Genomic DNA, 17,281 nt, shown 5'->3' with positions numbered 1-17,281 from the left:
ACCCCCCTGGTTTCGGTTGTAGAGGAGAAAGAAACACAGCACTTGGAGGTCTTATTGACTGCCAAGATCCTTTATTCTTTGCAGGCCCCTCCTTGTCCCCTCGGCATGAGGCAGCCCCAGTGTAAGGGGGATTACATGATGTAGGGAGCTGAACGGGGCCTGGCCGGCATCCCCCGAGGCCCAGCCGCCGGATGGTTCTAGCCGCTCTCTCCTATGCAGCTGGAGAGGCCAGTGGGGCCTTCTGTGGGCTGGGCTCCACAGCTGTTCCTCCTGACGCTCCCTGGAGGGGGCCTCCGTTTCTTCTTCTCCTCAGTCTTCCAGGCTGCTCCCAGCCTCCTCTCCCTCTGTACCCTAGAGGTGTGAGGGCCACAGTCCTCCTCAGCCGAGCCTCCCTCCCCAAGCCCAAGGCCCTAGCACAGGCTGCAGTTGGACGGCTTCAAGGTGCGACTTTGCGCCTGGAGCAAGGAAGGGGGAAGGAAGGGAAGGAAGACAGGGTGCGACGTCAAGGAAATGAGGGACAGTCCTCACTTCAGAGCCCAGCGTGGGCTAGAGTCACACCAAAAACAAAAGGATAACCACCATTCCACACTCTCTACCACTTGAAGAAAGCCCCCCAAACTCCCAACGCAGGACCTCAACTCCCCCCACCCAGTCCTCATACCTGCTGCCGTTGGTATTCTGCCTCACTTGCTGATAGTGCTTGTGCTAAAGCTAAGTCTTCTTCCTCCTGAGAACTGAGAGGGAGGAACAGCTTAAACTAGATGACAATAATATCTGAAACATGAGTGTCTTATCTGTTAGGCATCGCCATGCTAAGCACTTCTGAGTATTATCTCAATCTCCACACAACCCTATAAGTAGGTAGGTATTAGTACTGTTCCATTTTAGAGGAAACTAAGAACCTTATAACCTTATAGGTTAAAAGAACTTGTCAGAGATCATATAGTTAATCTTCATTTTGAGCCCAAGTGCCTAACCATCATTGCTACATGGGGTTGGAGTAGTCCCTCGTACCTCCCTCCAATCTGAGCTTTTGCCCGCATCCCATCATCTTTCACCAGAGTAGGTACCTTGGGACCTGGGGTTTGGTCTCTGCCAGGGACAGTTCTAGGGCTCGTTGCAGAGCCTCATCCTCACTCTGTAAAAAGGAGAGAGACCAGTTGCCTTGGACTTTATTCTCCATGTGGGTTTCCTTCTGTCCATCCAACCTCTACCCAACTCACCAAGCCATTCTGCAGAGCAATCACTGGAGGGGCTGTCCGGGATGGAGACTGGGTTGTGGCTCTATGGCAGACATTCAAGAGGCTGAGGTCAGAGATGCAAAGGGGAAAAAGGGAGAGGAGAAACAGGCAGGCCTACCTGCTGGGAGAGGTAGATGAAGGCAATGTCCGACTCGGGCTGGGGATGGTGCTTGTAGAAGAAGCTTGTGCTCTGGAGATGGCAGCAAGTCTGTAGAGAAGAGACACTCTTGGCATGCTTCCAAGGATAGCTTGCAGGCTCCTCCCAGGCCTTACCCAGGAAGTCAGGAGGGGAGTTCCTTCAGGAGGGGAGTTCCTCCAAACAGTCTAGAAAAATAGGCACTTGAAAACGAAGCTAAAAGACTCCCCTAGCCAAAGGCAACAGGTTTGAAGCTCCCCAACTTGTAATGAAAGAGGCTGAGTAAGTTCCAAAAGGATGGGGAGATCCTAAAGGCACAAGTACTGGACTTGGTTGCAATTACCCTGCCCGGCTGGTTGGGTGACCCTCCCCAGAGCAATCATGGTCCAGTGGGTGACGGTGCTTGATGCAGAAGTTTCGGCCACAGCGTTCACAGGTCAGTTTCATCATTTCTCGCTGCCGGCAGCCAGAGCGTTCACACTTATTGGTGAAGATCTGAGGTGGAGTGGGAAGGTTTGCCTCTGCTGAGACTCTGACCCCCACTTCTCGAACCCCATCATAACAGCTGTTCCAGTTTGCAAGCATCCATGGTCCCAGCTAGGTCATGGCTAACCCCTCCAATGCTTACCTTACGTTTTTGCTGTGCTGGATCTGAGCGACAGTCTCGGTCAATATGCTCCCCCACAGCACGGTCAGGGGGCTCCCCTCTGGCCACAGGTACAGGCACATTACAGAGTGGGCATACAGGTACCTGGATATCCTAGAGTTAAGGAGCAGGGTTCAGTCTGTGGCCCGCTCCCAGTCCAACCAAATATCTGGTCCTGAAACAGCCTCCCTGAAAGAACCTGGATATGCCCCCTATAACGCACAAGGAAACAATGTTTGCACCGCTGAGCCTCAAAGCAATAAAGCAGAGGAAAAGAGAGGCAGAGGGATTCCGGAGATGCTGCATGCTTTCTCCACCCGCCCCCTCTCACCCTCAGACCGCCCCCTCACCTTTTGGTAAGCAGACCCACAGTGATGCTGGGCGTAGGCCACGTGGTCTGCGCAGAAGATGCCCGAGCAGGCGTCGCACTTCAGCGGCAGAAAATCTGCAAGAAGTGGGTCGGATTGCAGGCCCAGCGGGACCTCGACGTCGTTCCCACTCACTCAAGCCTTCCACTCGGTAAGGAAAAACGGCCACCGGGTTTGCAGCAAACTATACCCGTTCCTAGGCGCCATCTCCTTAGCCACGCCCCCTTAGCCACCGCCCCCAACTTCCATCCCCGCCCTCCTCTGACACTTCCAGCCTCGGAGCCCACCCTTCGCCCCACCTTCAGCTCCAAGCCCCGCGGGCCTGGCCCCGCCCCCCGCGCGCTCCGCTCCTCACCCAAGCGCTGACAGCTCGGCTCGGAACAGTGAGCCCCGAGGTCCGGAAACTCCATCGCTGGACCGGGCGGGGCCGGCTGGCCGAAGAAGCGGCGCTGATCGTGTCTAGGGCTCCCGCGCCGGGTCCAGGCCACGACCCCGCACTCTGGGGGGCTCCCAGCCCCGCCCTTTCCTCTCCCCCGCCCAGCCCGAGTTACCGGAGCCTGAGCCCTTCCCGACCAGCGGGGTCCCACTCCTCCCCCGGCGCGCGCGGGCGCACTGACGTCATCGCGCAGGGCGGGCACGTCCGGCGCAGTCTCGGGGCGGCGGGAGGAGCGCCCTTGCAGAGGAGAGCTCCGCCCTTCCCTGCTGGATGAGGCGAGGGCGTGGCCGCGCGCGGCGCGGGCATCTTGCGCGCCGGTTTTGCTCCCAGAAGAGCGAAATGACCGGCGAGGACGAGGGTAGATATCTTGGGGAAGGCGGGCTGGGGTAGCTTGGGGTCTTTTACAGTTGGGTCCCTTGCCCGCTTCTCGCTCTCACACTTTCCCCCTCGCCCTTTCGTCCGCTGCCACGGCTGCACTTCCTGTCCACGAGCTGAAGATTCCCATATTTCCTCGAAGTGCAGAATTTTCTCCGGATCTGCGGATCCTTCCTCCAGGTTTAGCTCTGATGCCCTTTCCGTAAGACTTCCCTGACCCTCCCCAGTACCTGCTCTGTGATCTCCCTGGTTCTGTGCTAGCACCCACATCACCTTATTGTAATCAGCTGGTCACACAGGCGCACATAAATGTACTGGGAAATCAGGGACCACGTCTCCCTAGTTCTGGGTCCCTAGCACCCAGCGCAGTGCCTAGAATTGTGTGGTTTTGTTTATGTGGGTTTGATAGTATTTCAAAAAGTGTTTTTAGAAGTAAAGTTGTTTTGCTGTAAGAATGAAGTAAGTTGTGTCAGGCTGTCATGGTCTCCTCTGTTCTCACAGGTAGGAACTCAGCCCCTCAGCTGCTGAGGCGCCCCTGGGAGCTTATTAATAAAAACATATGGGCGCCTGGGGGGCTCAGTCGGTTAAGCATCCGACTCTTGATTTCGGCTCAGGTCATGATCTCACGGGTTGGTGAGATCAAGCCCCGAGTCAAGCTCTGTGCTGACAGTGCAGAATCTGCTTGGGATCCTCTTTCTCTCTTTCTCTCTCTCTCTCCCCATCCCCCTCTGCTCCTACCCAGCTCACTCTCTCTGAAAATAAAAATAAAATAAACTTAAAAAAAAAAAGCTTAATAGGGGCGCCTGGGTGGCTCAGGCAGTTAAGCGTCCAACTTAGCTCAGGTCATGATCTGGCAGTTTGTGAGTTCGAGCCCCACATTGGGCTCTGTGCTGACAGCTCCGAGCCTGGAGCCTGCTTCGGATTCTGTGTCTCCCTCTCTCTCCCTGCCCCTCCCCTGCTCGCATTCTGTCTCTCTTTCAGAAATAAATAAACATTAAAAAATATTTTTTTAAATGAAATAAAAAATTTAAAAAGCTTAATCAAAACATATGAAGAAGCAACTGGATGATATATGCAAAGACATGTCATACAGGGCAAATATATACATTTCAGGAACCCCCAGTCTGGGGTGGACAAGTATCTTTTTAAGTCAAAACCTGAAGGATGAGTGCATGATAGCTAAGTTAAGGCTAAGGGAGAGAGGAGTAGAGTGGAAGGAGATGGTATCCCAGGCAGAGGAATCAGCAGGGACAAAGACCCGGAGATAAGAGAGGGAACGAGGTCTTTACATCAACTTTAAGAAAGCTTGGGGCATCTGGATCTTAGGGTATAAAAAGCAATCTGGAGGGGAAGCTGGAGAGCTAGCAGGGGTCACATTAGCTCAGATAGTGGAGGCCACAGTAGTATTGAGAACTTCAACATAAATATAACAAGAGACTACAGATAGCTTTAAGTAGGGGAGGAACATGATCAGGCTTGTATTTGGGGAAGATCACCCTGGCTTCAGAGTGGAGAACAGATCAGAGGAACTAGGAGATCGGAAGAAGGGAGACCAGATAGGATACCAGCTGCTACAATCCAAGCAAGAGATGATGATGGCTTGAACTGGAGTGGGGGCAGTGTTTAGAATTAGAGTTCAGTAAGGAGTTTAGGTATGAGATAGATATTTTAAAATAAGTAAATTTTCTGGGGTGCATGGGTGGCTTAGTTAAGTGTCCAACTTCGGCTCAGGTCATGACTTTAGGTTCATAGGTTTGAGCCCCGCGTTGGGCTCAGTGCTTGTAGTGTGGAGCCTGCGTGGAATACTCTCCCTTTCCTTCTCTTTGCTCCTCCCCTACTCGCACATGTGCACAGTCTTTCTCTTTCTCTCAAAAAAAGAAAAGTAACTTTCCAATATATCACTGAAAGGATAAAATGAAAGGGGGGAATTCTGTTTTCCCAGAGCAATTATGAAGTACTTAGAAAAAAACATTTTAAGAAAAATCCCAACCTTATCTGCAGGAAACACCTTGACTTACCTCTATGCAAAAGCTCAGCCAAATGGGGTTAGTGTATGGGGTACACTTTGGCCATTCCTTCAGGGAAATTCTGGCTGTTGCTTCCCTCAACCCACCCTCACACCCTGGGGTGGCTCAGGACAACCATGTTTCTGCCCTCCCAACGATGATTGGTCTGGGGGTAATCATCTGACACATACTAGGTACCTAGGCTTGTGTTGCCCCAAAAGCATAGCCTGAGATAAGGATCTGGGTGCAGGTGGTTCATGTGGGAGGTAATCCCAGCCAAAGTAGGAGACGGAGACAAGGAAGGAAAGAAAACCAATAGAGAATGTTATTGAGGGGCACCTGGGTGATTCAGTCGGTTGAGCATCCAACTTTGGCTCAGGTCATGATCTGGCGGTCTGTGAGTTCTGAGCCCCGTGACAGCTCAGAGCCTGGAGGTTGCTTCAGATTCTGTCCTGTCTCCCTCTCTCTCTCTGCCCCTCCCCCGCTCTCTGTCTCTCTGTCTCTGAAAAATGAATAAATGTTAAAAAAAAAAAAAAAGGAATGTTACTGAGGGGCGCCTGGGTGGCTCAGTGACTCATGATCTCACGGTTCATGGGTTCAAGACCCACGTCAGACTCTGCACTGGCAGTACGGAGCCTGCTTTGGGTTCTCTCTCTCTCCTCTCTCTCTGCCCCTCCCCTACTCACACACAGTCTCTCTCTCAAAAATAAATAAACATTAAAAAGAAAAAGAATGTTATTGAGCTGATTACCACTGTGGTAATAGGAGCTCAGTTCCACTGGGATATAGAATGCCCCTCAGAATTGTCTTTCTAAAGGACAGAAGGCTGGGCGGACTCCTGTCTGCCGTAAGTTGGGGATTGTTGCTGGGGGTGATAACTCTCCCACACCCACTTGGCACAGCCAATCTGCACCTGTGTGTGAGCTGACTGAGCTATGGAGGCTTTGCCCCGGGGGCAGAAATGGTGAGGCTGGGTTTTGAGGTGGGAAGCCAGTCAGGCTTATAGGAACTGTCCCCAGCAGTAGCTGAAGTCATAGATGGACCAAGCAAATGTGGCCGGGGCACCAGGAGCAACTGCTGTATTTGGCTATACGGCCAATCAGATTCTTTCCCAAGAATTTGGAATTGAGGCCAAGCGAATCAGTATTCATAATATATAAGCTATAGGATGGCCATCTGTCATACTGACTGGGGGACGGGAGAGGAGATTGCTATCTGCAATCCTCTGTTATCTGCAGTGGGACACAGTGAGCTCCATAAAAAGAGGTTAATCTTGTGGCTCACACATTTGGGCTTAAGTCATATCATGACCTAAGTCTTTTGCCTCCTCCCAAAGTCTACACCCCGATAAAACTATGGCTAACTGCTATTATTTCATTGATTTCATTTTGTCTGTTTCAAGATAGTTATGAGTCATCCCAGTAGATTCAGGGTATTTCTCAAGGCTTTGTCAGAATCTCTGATCACAGGCTGATGACATTGTGAAGGCTCTTGATGCAGGTGTGCATGTGAGAGCCCTCTGCCATGGAGGTCCAGCTTTTGACATAGGTCCCTAAGAAAGAACAGTTGTTGAAGAACCTGCCATTTGTGAACTCCAGAACTCCGTATCTGAAATCCACCATCAGTTCTGTTAGATTGAAACTTACAAATTGCTAATATTTGACTATTTTTTTTAACTTAAAATGTTTCCATATGATTTAATCTAATCTAAGCAGCATATATCATGGGCAAGAATTGTGTTTCTCTGACCTTCTATCTAATCCTCAGCCTGCTGGGATTTTGACCCCAGACATGAAAGCAAACAGTTACTGTCTGAGAGTATGGTTTAAAGTCCACACACCTTAAACACAGATGTGTCCAATGTCTATGTACCTCTCTCTGCCCTTCAAGCTTCTGCCATTTGCTACTAATAATACATAAGAAGAAAGTATTAGATAGGATTCAGGCAAAGCTGCCGTAACAGAGACTCAAAAACAGTGGCACAAATGAGAAAGAAGCTTAATTTCTTGTTTGTGTAATAATCCAGGGCTTGGACACCTCCTATTTTGTGGCTCCACCATCCTAAGCTGTTGCCTTTGTCCATATGGTCCCAAATGAGTCCTTGCTCCAGGCAGCAGAGTGAGAGGGAAGAAAAGGAGAGCGCTCCCTACAACTTAAGGGCATGACCCTGAATTTGCATACATCACTTCTGTGCACTTCGGATAGTCACATGATCTCCGTCATGCTCATTCCCTAGCTGGGAAATGTAGTCCTTAGCTGGATAGCCATGTACCCAGATAAAATTTCAATTATTTTATCAGTGAAAGAAAGCAGATATTTGGGAGAAAGCTACTGTCACAAGGAGAGATAAAGGATAAATTTTGTGGTATGTGGACCATCTTGAGTTTGAAGTAGTAAAGAAGGTGCTGGGTCACTTAATGTAGCATCGCAGCCAAGATTGTAGAAGGCTTCTTAGCTCATGGGGTTTGAAGATGAGAACAATGGGATTGAGCAGTACTTGGCCACTCTGCTGCTGTAGCCCACTCTGTTGATTGTCTACCCAACAGCCTTTCCCCAGCTGCCTCCTTGAGGACAAAACCATGATTTTAATCACCCTTTTCCAAGCAGTCGTGTTTTACATGGATCCCTTTGCAGCCACCAGGATGAGTCTTAAAAGGCCTAGGTCAGTGTTTTTCAAACTTTCTAACCACTACTCATATGTTATACCCATTAAAAATTTTTTTTTAAGTTCACTTATTTTGAGAAGGAGAGAGAGCAATCAGGGGAGGGGCAGAGAGACAGAGACAGAGACAGAGAGAGAATCCCAAGCAGGTTCTGCACTGCCAGCGCAGAGCCTGAAGCGGAGCTCAAACTCAGGAACTACAAGATCATGACCTGAGCCGAAATCAAGAGTGAGATGCTTAACCGATTGAGCCACCCAGGCACCCTCATTTTATACCCATTTTATGACTACATTGATACTCAACACACACACACACACACACACACACACACACACACACACACACACACAACAGAGGCCAAAACTAATCGTTGACGTCATTATGTTTATGTTTGATGCACTCTGATATTCTATTTCATTTTTTTAAAATGCTGGTTGCCATACTGTATTATTTCCATCCCACCATCCCATTAATGGGTTGCAAACTTTAGTTCAAATAAAAAAAATCCCCGCAAAAAAAAAAAAAAAAAAAAAAAAGGAAAGAAAAGAAAGCCCTACTGCTCTAAGCCGATTAAACTGCCCTCATTCACCTTGGTTAAGGCATACAATACAGTTTGTACCTGAAAGAAAAGTTGGTCCTAAACCTTAAAAAAGACAAAATGATGATTGTTGTTTTAAAAATATATATAATGATAGAGTTTTTCTAATAAGCCTGCTTGACCTTCATCTGGCACTCTTGGAAATATAGCTGTTGTTATAGTATATTTGGCTAACAATCCACTGCTGATAAAAGTACAGTTTACAGTTTTGTACCATTAACCTGTGGAAATTGATATGGTGTTGTTCTCACATAGCCTTGAAGAAACACTAACCACAAAGGCGTTATTTTTTTGCCTGTGGAACATCCATTGGTTTGTACCTAACCTAATGATTTTGTTCATTTATTGATATACATATTTCTTCCTTGAAAGCAGGGAACCAACTTTTTGTATTTAAAACATTTTTTTAAATGTTTACTCATTTTTGCGAGAGAGAGAGAGAGAGAGTGAGCGAGCTTGCGGTTGTGAGAGTGGGGGAGGGACAGAGATGGGGGGACAGAGGATCTGAAGTGGGCTCTGTGCTGACAGCAGATTTGGGGCTTGAACCCACGAACCACAAGATCATGCCTGAGCTGAAGTTGAACACTTAACCAACTGAGCCACCCAGGCGCCCCAACTTTTTGTATTCTTTTTAAAAAAATTTTTTTTTAATGTTTATTTATTTTTGAGAGACAGAGACAGAGTGCGAACGGCGGAGGGGCAGAGAGAGAGGGAGACACAGAATTCAAAGCAGTCTCCAGGCTCTGAGCTGTCAGCACAGAGCCCGAAGCGGGGCTCAAACCCATGAACTGTGAGACCATGACCCGAGCTGAAGTCAGACGCCCAACCGACTGAGCCACCCAGGCACCTCCACTTTTTGTATTCTTTACCAGTTCCTTCATTTATGACTTAAATAAAACCTTTATATGCACTTACTGTCTACTTAGATGAGAATTTAGTTCTGCTCTAAACATTACCTGTGACAGGTAGCTTTCAGGCAGCCATTTTGTGACCATGAATGGAGCCAAGCAGAGAGGACAAGTCAACATGTTGAAGGTAGCAGAGAAGAGAGATGGGAAAGATCCAGGGTTGTTGATAAATTAACCTACCCTGAGCACCACATCTGGCCTTTTGTTATATGACAGAATAAGTGTCTTTGTTAGTGAAGTTTTCTGTGTTTTGTAACCCAAACTTCCTTTATGATATACCTGTTATGGCAACTCACATTAATAAAAATGAACATGTGATTCATTCAGTTGGAACTTTTTGCTGGTGGATTGTCTACATATGGTGTTGGGTGTGGTCGTAGCAGTAGAATGATTTCTGAGCTCCCGACCAACCTTACAGACCCTCCCTTCACAGCTCTGGCAAGATTCCTGATATACTAATATTATAATCTGTGCATTAATATTATGTTTAGGGGCACCTGGGTGGCTCAGTCGGTTAAGCATCTGACCAGCTCAGGTCATGATCTCATGGCTTGTGAGTTCAAGCCCCACATTGGGCTCTGTACTGACAGCTCAGAGCCTGGCGCCCACTTATTCTCTGTCTCCCTCTCTCTCTGCCCCTCCCCTGCTCACACGCTGTCTCTCTATCCTTCAAAATAAACATTAAATTTTTTTTTAAATATTCTGTTTACTAGTTTTTTATTTCATTTCATTTCATTTTATTTAACATACATTTATCCTTGAGAGACAGAGAGAGATAAAGTATGAGCAGGAGAGGGGCAGAGAGAGACACACACACATACAGAATCGGAAGGTGTCAGCACAGAGCCCTATGTGGGGCTCAAACTCACGGACTGCGAGATCATGACCTGAGCCAAAGTCGGACGCTTAACTGACCAAGCCACCCAGACACCCCTCTGATTACTTATTGTTAATCTTAAATAATTTCCAAGGCTTAGGGGTGCCTGGGTGGCTCGGTCAGTTAAGCACCTGACTCTTGACGTTGGCTCAGGTCATGATCTCATTGTAGGATCAAGCCCCAGATCAGGCTCCATGCTGAGTGTGGAGGCTGCTTGGGATTCTCTCCCTCCCTCTCTCTGTCCCTCCCCTGCTCGTGCTTGCTCTCTCTCAAAATAAATAAATAAACTTAAAAAAATAATAAATATTTCCCAGGGCTTTATAAATGCTTTTATTTTGTTTTAATATACAACTATCAGATTTTGAATCATCCTCTTCATATTAAACTATAGTCATTTGGTCTCAAGATTTTTTTTTTTCCTGTCTACATTCATCAGTGGCTTTAGAATTGTAGGCTTTCAGTTTTTGGAACCTTGTTTGGAGCAGACTAAACAAAGATAAACACTGTCTTTCTCTCTGCTCCCACTCCATGGATGCTCAGATAACCGAAGGCTTAGAGGACCCTAAAAATAAAATCTTTGGAGCTCTCTCTTGAGCATGAGCCAGAATGTTTTAACCACCACAAGACTTACTTCAGACACCGCAGAGACCACAAGAGAGAGCGAAGCTCTGACAGTCTCTCTTTTCTCAGGCAAAACTCCTCCTAACCTGATGGGTTATAGCTATTTGTGCAGATCAATAGCCCAGGAGCTTTCCACGAGTTAAAAAGGGTGGTGAACCAACCCAAGTCACCACCCCCTAATGCATAGATTGAATGTAGGTTCCTTGCTCCCTGAATAAAGGAATAATGGAGAGAAATCCAGTAACATTTCTACCTTGAACAAGGTGTGTCAGAAGTTATCAGTTAACAGTTGAACACTGCTCAAGTCTCTTTGTAGACCCACAAAGCATACGCAGACCTGAGAAGCAGCTTTGTGCTTCAGCTGTGGGTAACTGAGCCTCAGCCTCCTCCCTGAAACAGCAGAAATCGGCTCTACAACTTAGCGCGTGGGGTGATGGCCAGGCACCTCTTGTTTCGGGGCCAGCAGGTTTAAAGCAGACAAGGTCAAAGTGAGGATGCCAGTCAAGGTATCTCGGGCCCAGTTTGACTCAAGTGTTAGCCTGATGGTATCTGTTTAGTGGTTTTCCTCTTCTTCAAACAACTCTTAGAGAACACATACAGAAAAGGAAAGGAAAGCTGTTTTGTTCACTGTCCAGTCCTGGTCTTATTCACGTGTTACCTTTTGAAGTGGATATTATGTATTCCCATTTTGCAGATGAGAAAAGTGAATTTGAGGGGCGCCTGGGTGGCTCAGTGGGTTGAGCATCCAATTTTGGCTCCGGTCATGGGTCACGATCTTGCGGTTCATGAGTTCGAGCCCCGAGCTGGGCTTTGTGCTGAGTGCAGAGTCGGCTTGGGATTCTCCGGCTCCCTCTCTCTCTGCCCCTCCCCCCGCTCACACTCTCCTTCCCTCTCAAAAATAAATAAACATTAAAAATTTTTTTAAAAAAGAAAGAAAACTGAATTTGAGAGATAAGTTACTTTCTCAAGGAGATAGCACTGGAGCCAGATTTTTGTATGGCCATAAGTCGCTTGTATGATGAAATCATTATACAACATTGCCTCCCCCAAATCTACTTTATAACCTTTTTAACAACTGAAAAGAGGAATCTTAAGTGGCGGGTTTCTCAGAGTGTTTGTAGGGAATCCCAGATCTATTCAAGGGTTATCAATAATCAAATACCCTAGCAGAGCAAGATGTTTAAATATCTAAGTGAGATAACCAGGATGGGGAAGCTCTTGGAGCTGGCTTCAGATCCCAGGAATTAGTAGAGCAGCATAGGTCCACCTTCACTGAGGTCTGCCTTGCTGCCTCAGGTATGTGATACACAACCTTTGTGACAATATTGTCACTTGTCCTCAAGTGCCCTAGCTGTCCTGTGAGCTAATTAGACTCCTAGTTTAGGTATATAGTTCAAGTTCATATGACTTTATGGGTTACACAGTGATCTCATATATATTTGATTCAACCCACTAAATATTGACCAAGCCTTGTTGGATTTCATAATACCCCGGGCATAGAGAAAGTGAATAACTCATGGTCTCTACCCCCTAGTTGCTCAATGTCTAGTAGTAAAGACATATAAACAACCAATTCAAAGTGAAAAATGCCCTAATACAGTGGCTTTCAAACTTATTCAACCTTGACCCACACCAAGAAATATATTTTATGTCTCATCCCAATATATTTAAATGTAACATAAATACTATCTAAGGGTCCCTAAGTTGATTTCATGACCCACTAATCCATGACTCCTAGTTGGAAAACTGTGCTCTAATGAATGTACATAAGCTATAGAACACAGAAAAGGGGGCCAGTAATGCCCAGGAGTGGGATTGGGGAGGGACAGTGGGAATTCCCCAGGCAGACAAGATGCCAGAGGTATTCCAGCCCCAGGAAGGGTATGGGAAGAACACTGCAAATGTTATAGATTACCCTAACAAGTAGGGCATGGAGGAGATTGAGTGCACAAGAGGCTAGGAGAGTGGAAAAGGAACTTTCTGTTAAATAAAGTAGATTGAACACACACATTTTATGTTTGTTCCCTTCTCAAACTCCCCTAAAATAAGAGAATAAAGAGAGCAGAAGAAAGAACACATGATTTAAAAATGACTAGATATTATTTAGATATGATTTTTTAAAAATCTTGGAAAATGGAAAGCTAATAGAGGAGGGATGATTGGGGGCATAAGTCAATTTGGGCTGCAGGGCCTTGGAAAGTTTTGGGATGGGAAGAAACAGTTATATCTGAAGGTGAAATGGGAGACTGGGGCTGAAAACAGAGGGATGAGTTGAAGATCCACATAAGGAGCAGTTAGATTCCCAGATTCCCTCCTCTGATCTGAGCGGCCAGATGATTGCCTCTCTTACCTCAACAGAAGGCAGGAGGTATATTCTCCTAAGAACAGACCAGAGGGACTCTGGGCTTAGGGCTATCAGATGCAGCTGGTGGGGGAGAAGAGAAACCACACCCTTATTTCAGCTGGCTTCTAGAGCACTGGCAGTCAAGTTTATACTCCTCATGCTGGAAAGTGCAGCCTTCTTCTCTAGGGGAACTGACCGGCCTAAGCAAAAAGATCCACAGATACTGGCATTGGGGGGTTCCCAACAAAATGGTTGTCTCTGCCAAATCACCCTACAGGAAAGATGCCAAGCATTGGGTCCTACTTGTGCCTGGAGAGTATTCATTTGGCTTTTAGGAGCCTCTACTCAAATATGAAGGAGCAAACCAGGATTTGGGAAATCTCTATCATGAAAGACAGAGGCCAAAATAAAGAAAAAAATGTGGGGGGTGGGGGGCACCAGTGACAATGCAGGGAACATAAAAATATAATTAATAGAACTATTATTAGGTATTATATATAATAATATTTTATTATGTGTGATTATATAATATATAGTTATATGACATATTAATAATGATTAATGCAATTACCTTCAAAGAACAGATTTTTAATCTAACGCACAAGAGCAAGAAACTCTAAAAAGGGATATTCAGAAAACAAAGAAAGTTCTTCGAAATAAAAAATATAATCACAGGATAAACAATTCAGAAGAATGGTTGCAATGTAAAATTGAGAAGATATTTTAGAAAGAAGAACAAAAAAGAAAACAAAATGGAAAAATAGGAAAGCAAAAGTAAGAAAATCTCAGTCTTTTTTTCTAAAAAATTTTTAAAGGTTTATTCATTTTTGAGAGACAGAGAGCGAGCAGGGGAGGGGCAGAGAAAGAGGGAGACACAGAATCAGAAGCAGGCTCCAGGCTCTGAGCTGTCAGCACAGATCCCGATGTGGGGCTTAAGCCCATGAACCTAGAGACCATGACCTGAGCCGAAATCAGACCCCCAACCGACTGAGTCACCCAGGCGCCCCAGACATGAAGCTGAAAAGCCAGGTAACTTTTGTATTATTTTGAAAGGTGTGCTTCTAAACATGTATAGCTGGGAAGACTAGCATTCAAATTCACACCTTGATTCCAAGTTTAGTATTCTTTCCATATAGCCAGAGCAGTATAATTTAGATCAGTAGTTCTCAACAGAGGGCAATTTTGCCCTGAGGTAACATTTGTGAGGGTGGAGGGGATTTGGGGAGGGTGCTACTGGCATCCAATGGACAGAGACCAAGGATGCTGCTCTTCATTCTACAATGAACAGGATGATCCTTATCACCATCAACAAAGAATTATCTGGCTCAGAAGGTCAATAGTACATTTAGTCAACAGCTGAGAAGCCCTGATTTTTTTTTTTTTTTTTTTTTTACTGTTTATTTATTTGTTCTGAGAGAGAGAGATAGAGAGCCAGCAGGGGATGGGCAGAGAGAGAGGGAGACAGAGAATCCCAAGGAGGCTGTCAGCACAGAGCCCAACACAGGGCTCGAACTCACGAACCATGAAATCATTACCTGAGCTGAAATCTGATGCTTACCCAACTGAGCCACCCAGGCACCCGGAAAACCCCTGATTTAGATGAAATGTAAAATTGGAGCTATTCTGAGCAGTTCAAATCACAGTGTCAATAATTACTAGCCGTTAGAGGTTGACAGATCAGACCAAAATGACTTCACTGATGTTTCGAGTATTTATTTTAAATAAAGGAATCATTTATTTTTACAGCAAAATGTTCAACATTTAAAAAAGTAGTTTCTGGGGGTGTCTGGGTGGCTCAGTCAGTTGAGCGGCAGACCCTTGATTTCCACTCAGGTCATGATCCTAGGGTCTTAGAATCCAGCCCTGCATCGGGCTCCTCTCTGAGGGTGGAGCCTGCTTAAGAGTCTCGCTGTCTCTTTCTTCCTTCCCCCTGATGGAAGGAGGAGGGAGGGGGATGGGCTAGATGGGTATTAAAGGAGGGCACTTGTGATGACCACTGGGTGTTGTGGGTAAGTGATGACTCACTAAATTCTACTCCTGAAACCAATATGGTAACTAACTAGAATTTAAATACAAAAATTTTTAAAAAGCATGAATGTTAAATATATATTGTTTTACTATAGATTACCAGAATATAAAATTAATCAAATATTATTTTAAAGCATGAACTAAACATCAGTAAAAGTTAAAATATAATCATAAATAATTGAAAATAAAATTATTTGCTTTTTTTTTAAGTAATAATTTCTTAAAATACGTAAAGATTTCACCATTAAGTTTTAAGTGTATTTTTTGTGCAAATTTTCCTAGCTGCTGGAAAGGCTTTCTGGTGTTTTACTGAGTCAAGAGAATGTGAGGAGATGAAGTTGTAAATCTAACTTCAAATATAGTTCTCTGATTCCTCCTTATTAAAATAATCTCATCTCTTGTTTGAGAACTTATTTTTTTAATTAATTAATTAATTAATTTTTGAAAGAGAGAGCGTGAGTGGGGGAGGGGCAGAGAAAGAGGGAGATACAGAATCAGAAGCAGGCTCCAGGCTCTGAGCCGTCAGCACAGAGCCTGAAGTGGGGCTCGAACTCATGAATGGTGAGATCATGACCTGAGCAGGACGCTTAACCGACTAAGCCACCCAGGCACCCTGTGTGTGTCAACTATACTTTTAAAAAAAGTTCTCAGGGCACCTGGGTGGCCCAATGGGTTAAGTAAGCATCGGACTTCGGCTCAGGTCATGATCTCACAGTTTGTGAGTTCGAGCCCCGTATAGGGCTATGTGCTACAGCTCAGAGCCTGGAGCCCACTTTGTATTCTGTGTCTCCCTCTCTCTCTGTTCCTCCCCCACGTGCATTGTCTCTCTCTTTCTCAAAAATAAATAAACATTAAAATAAATAACTAAATAAATAAGTAAATAAAAGTATAGTTGGGGCGCCTGGGTGGCTCAGTCGGTTAAGCGTCCGACTTCGGCTCAGGTCATGATCTCGCGGTCTGTGAGTTCGAGCCCTGCGTCGGGCTCTGTGCTGACAGCTCAGAGCCTGGAGCCTGTTTCAGTCTGTGTCTCCCTCTCTCTCTGACCCACCCCCGTTCATGCTCTGTCTCTCCCTGTCTCAAAAATAAATAAAATGTTAAAAAAAAAAAGTATAGTTGGCACACAACGTTACATTAGTTTGAGGTGTACAACATAGCGATTTGACAAGTCTATATGTTATGTATGCTCACCGTAAGTGTAACAAGGAGATCTTTTTGAACCAATGTTTTTGTTTCTCGAGGTAGATGTGATCCTTTTGATCTCTGGCAAACTCACGTTTTTGTTTCAAATGGAAAGTTTCTGATTTGTATCCATCTTCTTTAATTTCATTGACTAGAGATTGAGATTCTGACGCAGAGAATCTATATTAATTTTCATGTTGTCCTGTTATTAATTCTAGTTGTTTAAAGTGTCCTTGAACTAGTAAAAGTATTTTTGTAATAGAAGTTCATTTTGTCTGTTGACATATTTTTCTCCTCCTGAAGTCTGTGGAGTGCAATAGTGCTTTTTAAACAAGTAACACTTTGTGTGTTCAAATTTTTAATTCAGCTATACCTCACTTATAACTGACCCAGAATTCAGATTTCTTTTTCTAATGTTGAAAGAATCATTTTACCTCACCTACAATTCTATGTTGGTGCTTTAAAATATGAGGATGTATGGGACAACCAGAATACTGAAAAGCAGTGCTATAACCACAACTAGCTGTGTAACTTTGGGCAAGCCATTTACCTCATTCGGCCTCAATTTCATCATCTGTAAGGTAGGAGGTGAGGGAGTCCTACGTCAAAATGCAGTGGTGAGGAGTACATAAAAGGATACATGTAAAGCACTTAGATCTATGTGTATCATAGTATCATGTGTACTAAATAACTTAGCAAACGTATATAATTAGCTATTACTGTATTGTCCACTTCCCACGTGTGTTAATACGTGGTCTTTATTTATTTATTTTTAATATGTAGATAAGCCAAATCTTTTAATGAAATTTCCAGGTAAGCTTGGTGTGGTTGTTTTAAAATATGTCCCCAAATTCT

At 45.2% G+C, this 17,281-nt stretch overlaps 1 protein-coding gene across 2 annotated transcripts; it reads right to left on the bottom strand.

Moving 5' to 3' along the window:
- Positions 1 to 49: 49 nt before the first annotated feature.
- ZFAND2B (zinc finger AN1-type containing 2B) lies at positions 50 to 3,003 on the bottom strand. 2 transcript variants are annotated; one of them, XM_086719699.1, is made up of 9 exons: positions 2,747 to 3,003; positions 2,374 to 2,468; positions 2,006 to 2,137; positions 1,721 to 1,872; positions 1,360 to 1,449; positions 1,224 to 1,284; positions 1,071 to 1,138; positions 662 to 734; positions 50 to 351 (listed from the first exon to the last, which is right to left on the bottom strand). In XM_086719699.1, exons 1-9 carry the CDS (start codon positions 2,799 to 2,801, stop codon positions 310 to 312), a joined length of 768 nt encoding a protein of 255 aa, XP_086575825.1. In that variant the 5' UTR covers positions 2,802 to 3,003; the 3' UTR covers positions 50 to 309. The 2 variants fall into 2 exon arrangements, with proteins under 2 accessions (XP_086575825.1, XP_025788301.1); XM_025932516.2 differs by having other exon boundaries at positions 264 to 455.
- Between the last annotated feature and the right edge of the window lie 14,278 nt (positions 3,004 to 17,281).

The sequence above is a fragment of the Puma concolor genome, chromosome C1, assembly GCF_028749965.1.
Source record: "Puma concolor isolate L17-30 chromosome C1, mPumCon1.1.hap2, whole genome shotgun sequence".
In the NCBI taxonomy this organism is placed as follows: domain Eukaryota; kingdom Metazoa; phylum Chordata; class Mammalia; order Carnivora; family Felidae; genus Puma; species Puma concolor.
Note: the sequence above shows the minus strand (reverse complement) of the source record. Positions and strands in the feature narration are given on the sequence as shown.

Bases quoted from the DNA above. Each gene is read 5' to 3' on its own strand.
- ZFAND2B (XM_025932516.2), bottom strand. From the start codon at position 2,801: ATGGAGTTTCCGGACCTCGGGGCTCACTGTTCCGAGCCGAGCTGTCAG. The intron at 1,450-1,720 runs GTAATTGCAACC...TCTTCTCTACAG, and splicing joins CACCCAACCAGCCGGGCAGG to ACTTGCTGCCATCTCCAGAG. The intron at 1,139-1,223 runs GTGAGTTGGGTA...TCCTTTTTACAG, and splicing joins TTGCTCTGCAGAATGGCTTG to AGTGAGGATGAGGCTCTGCA.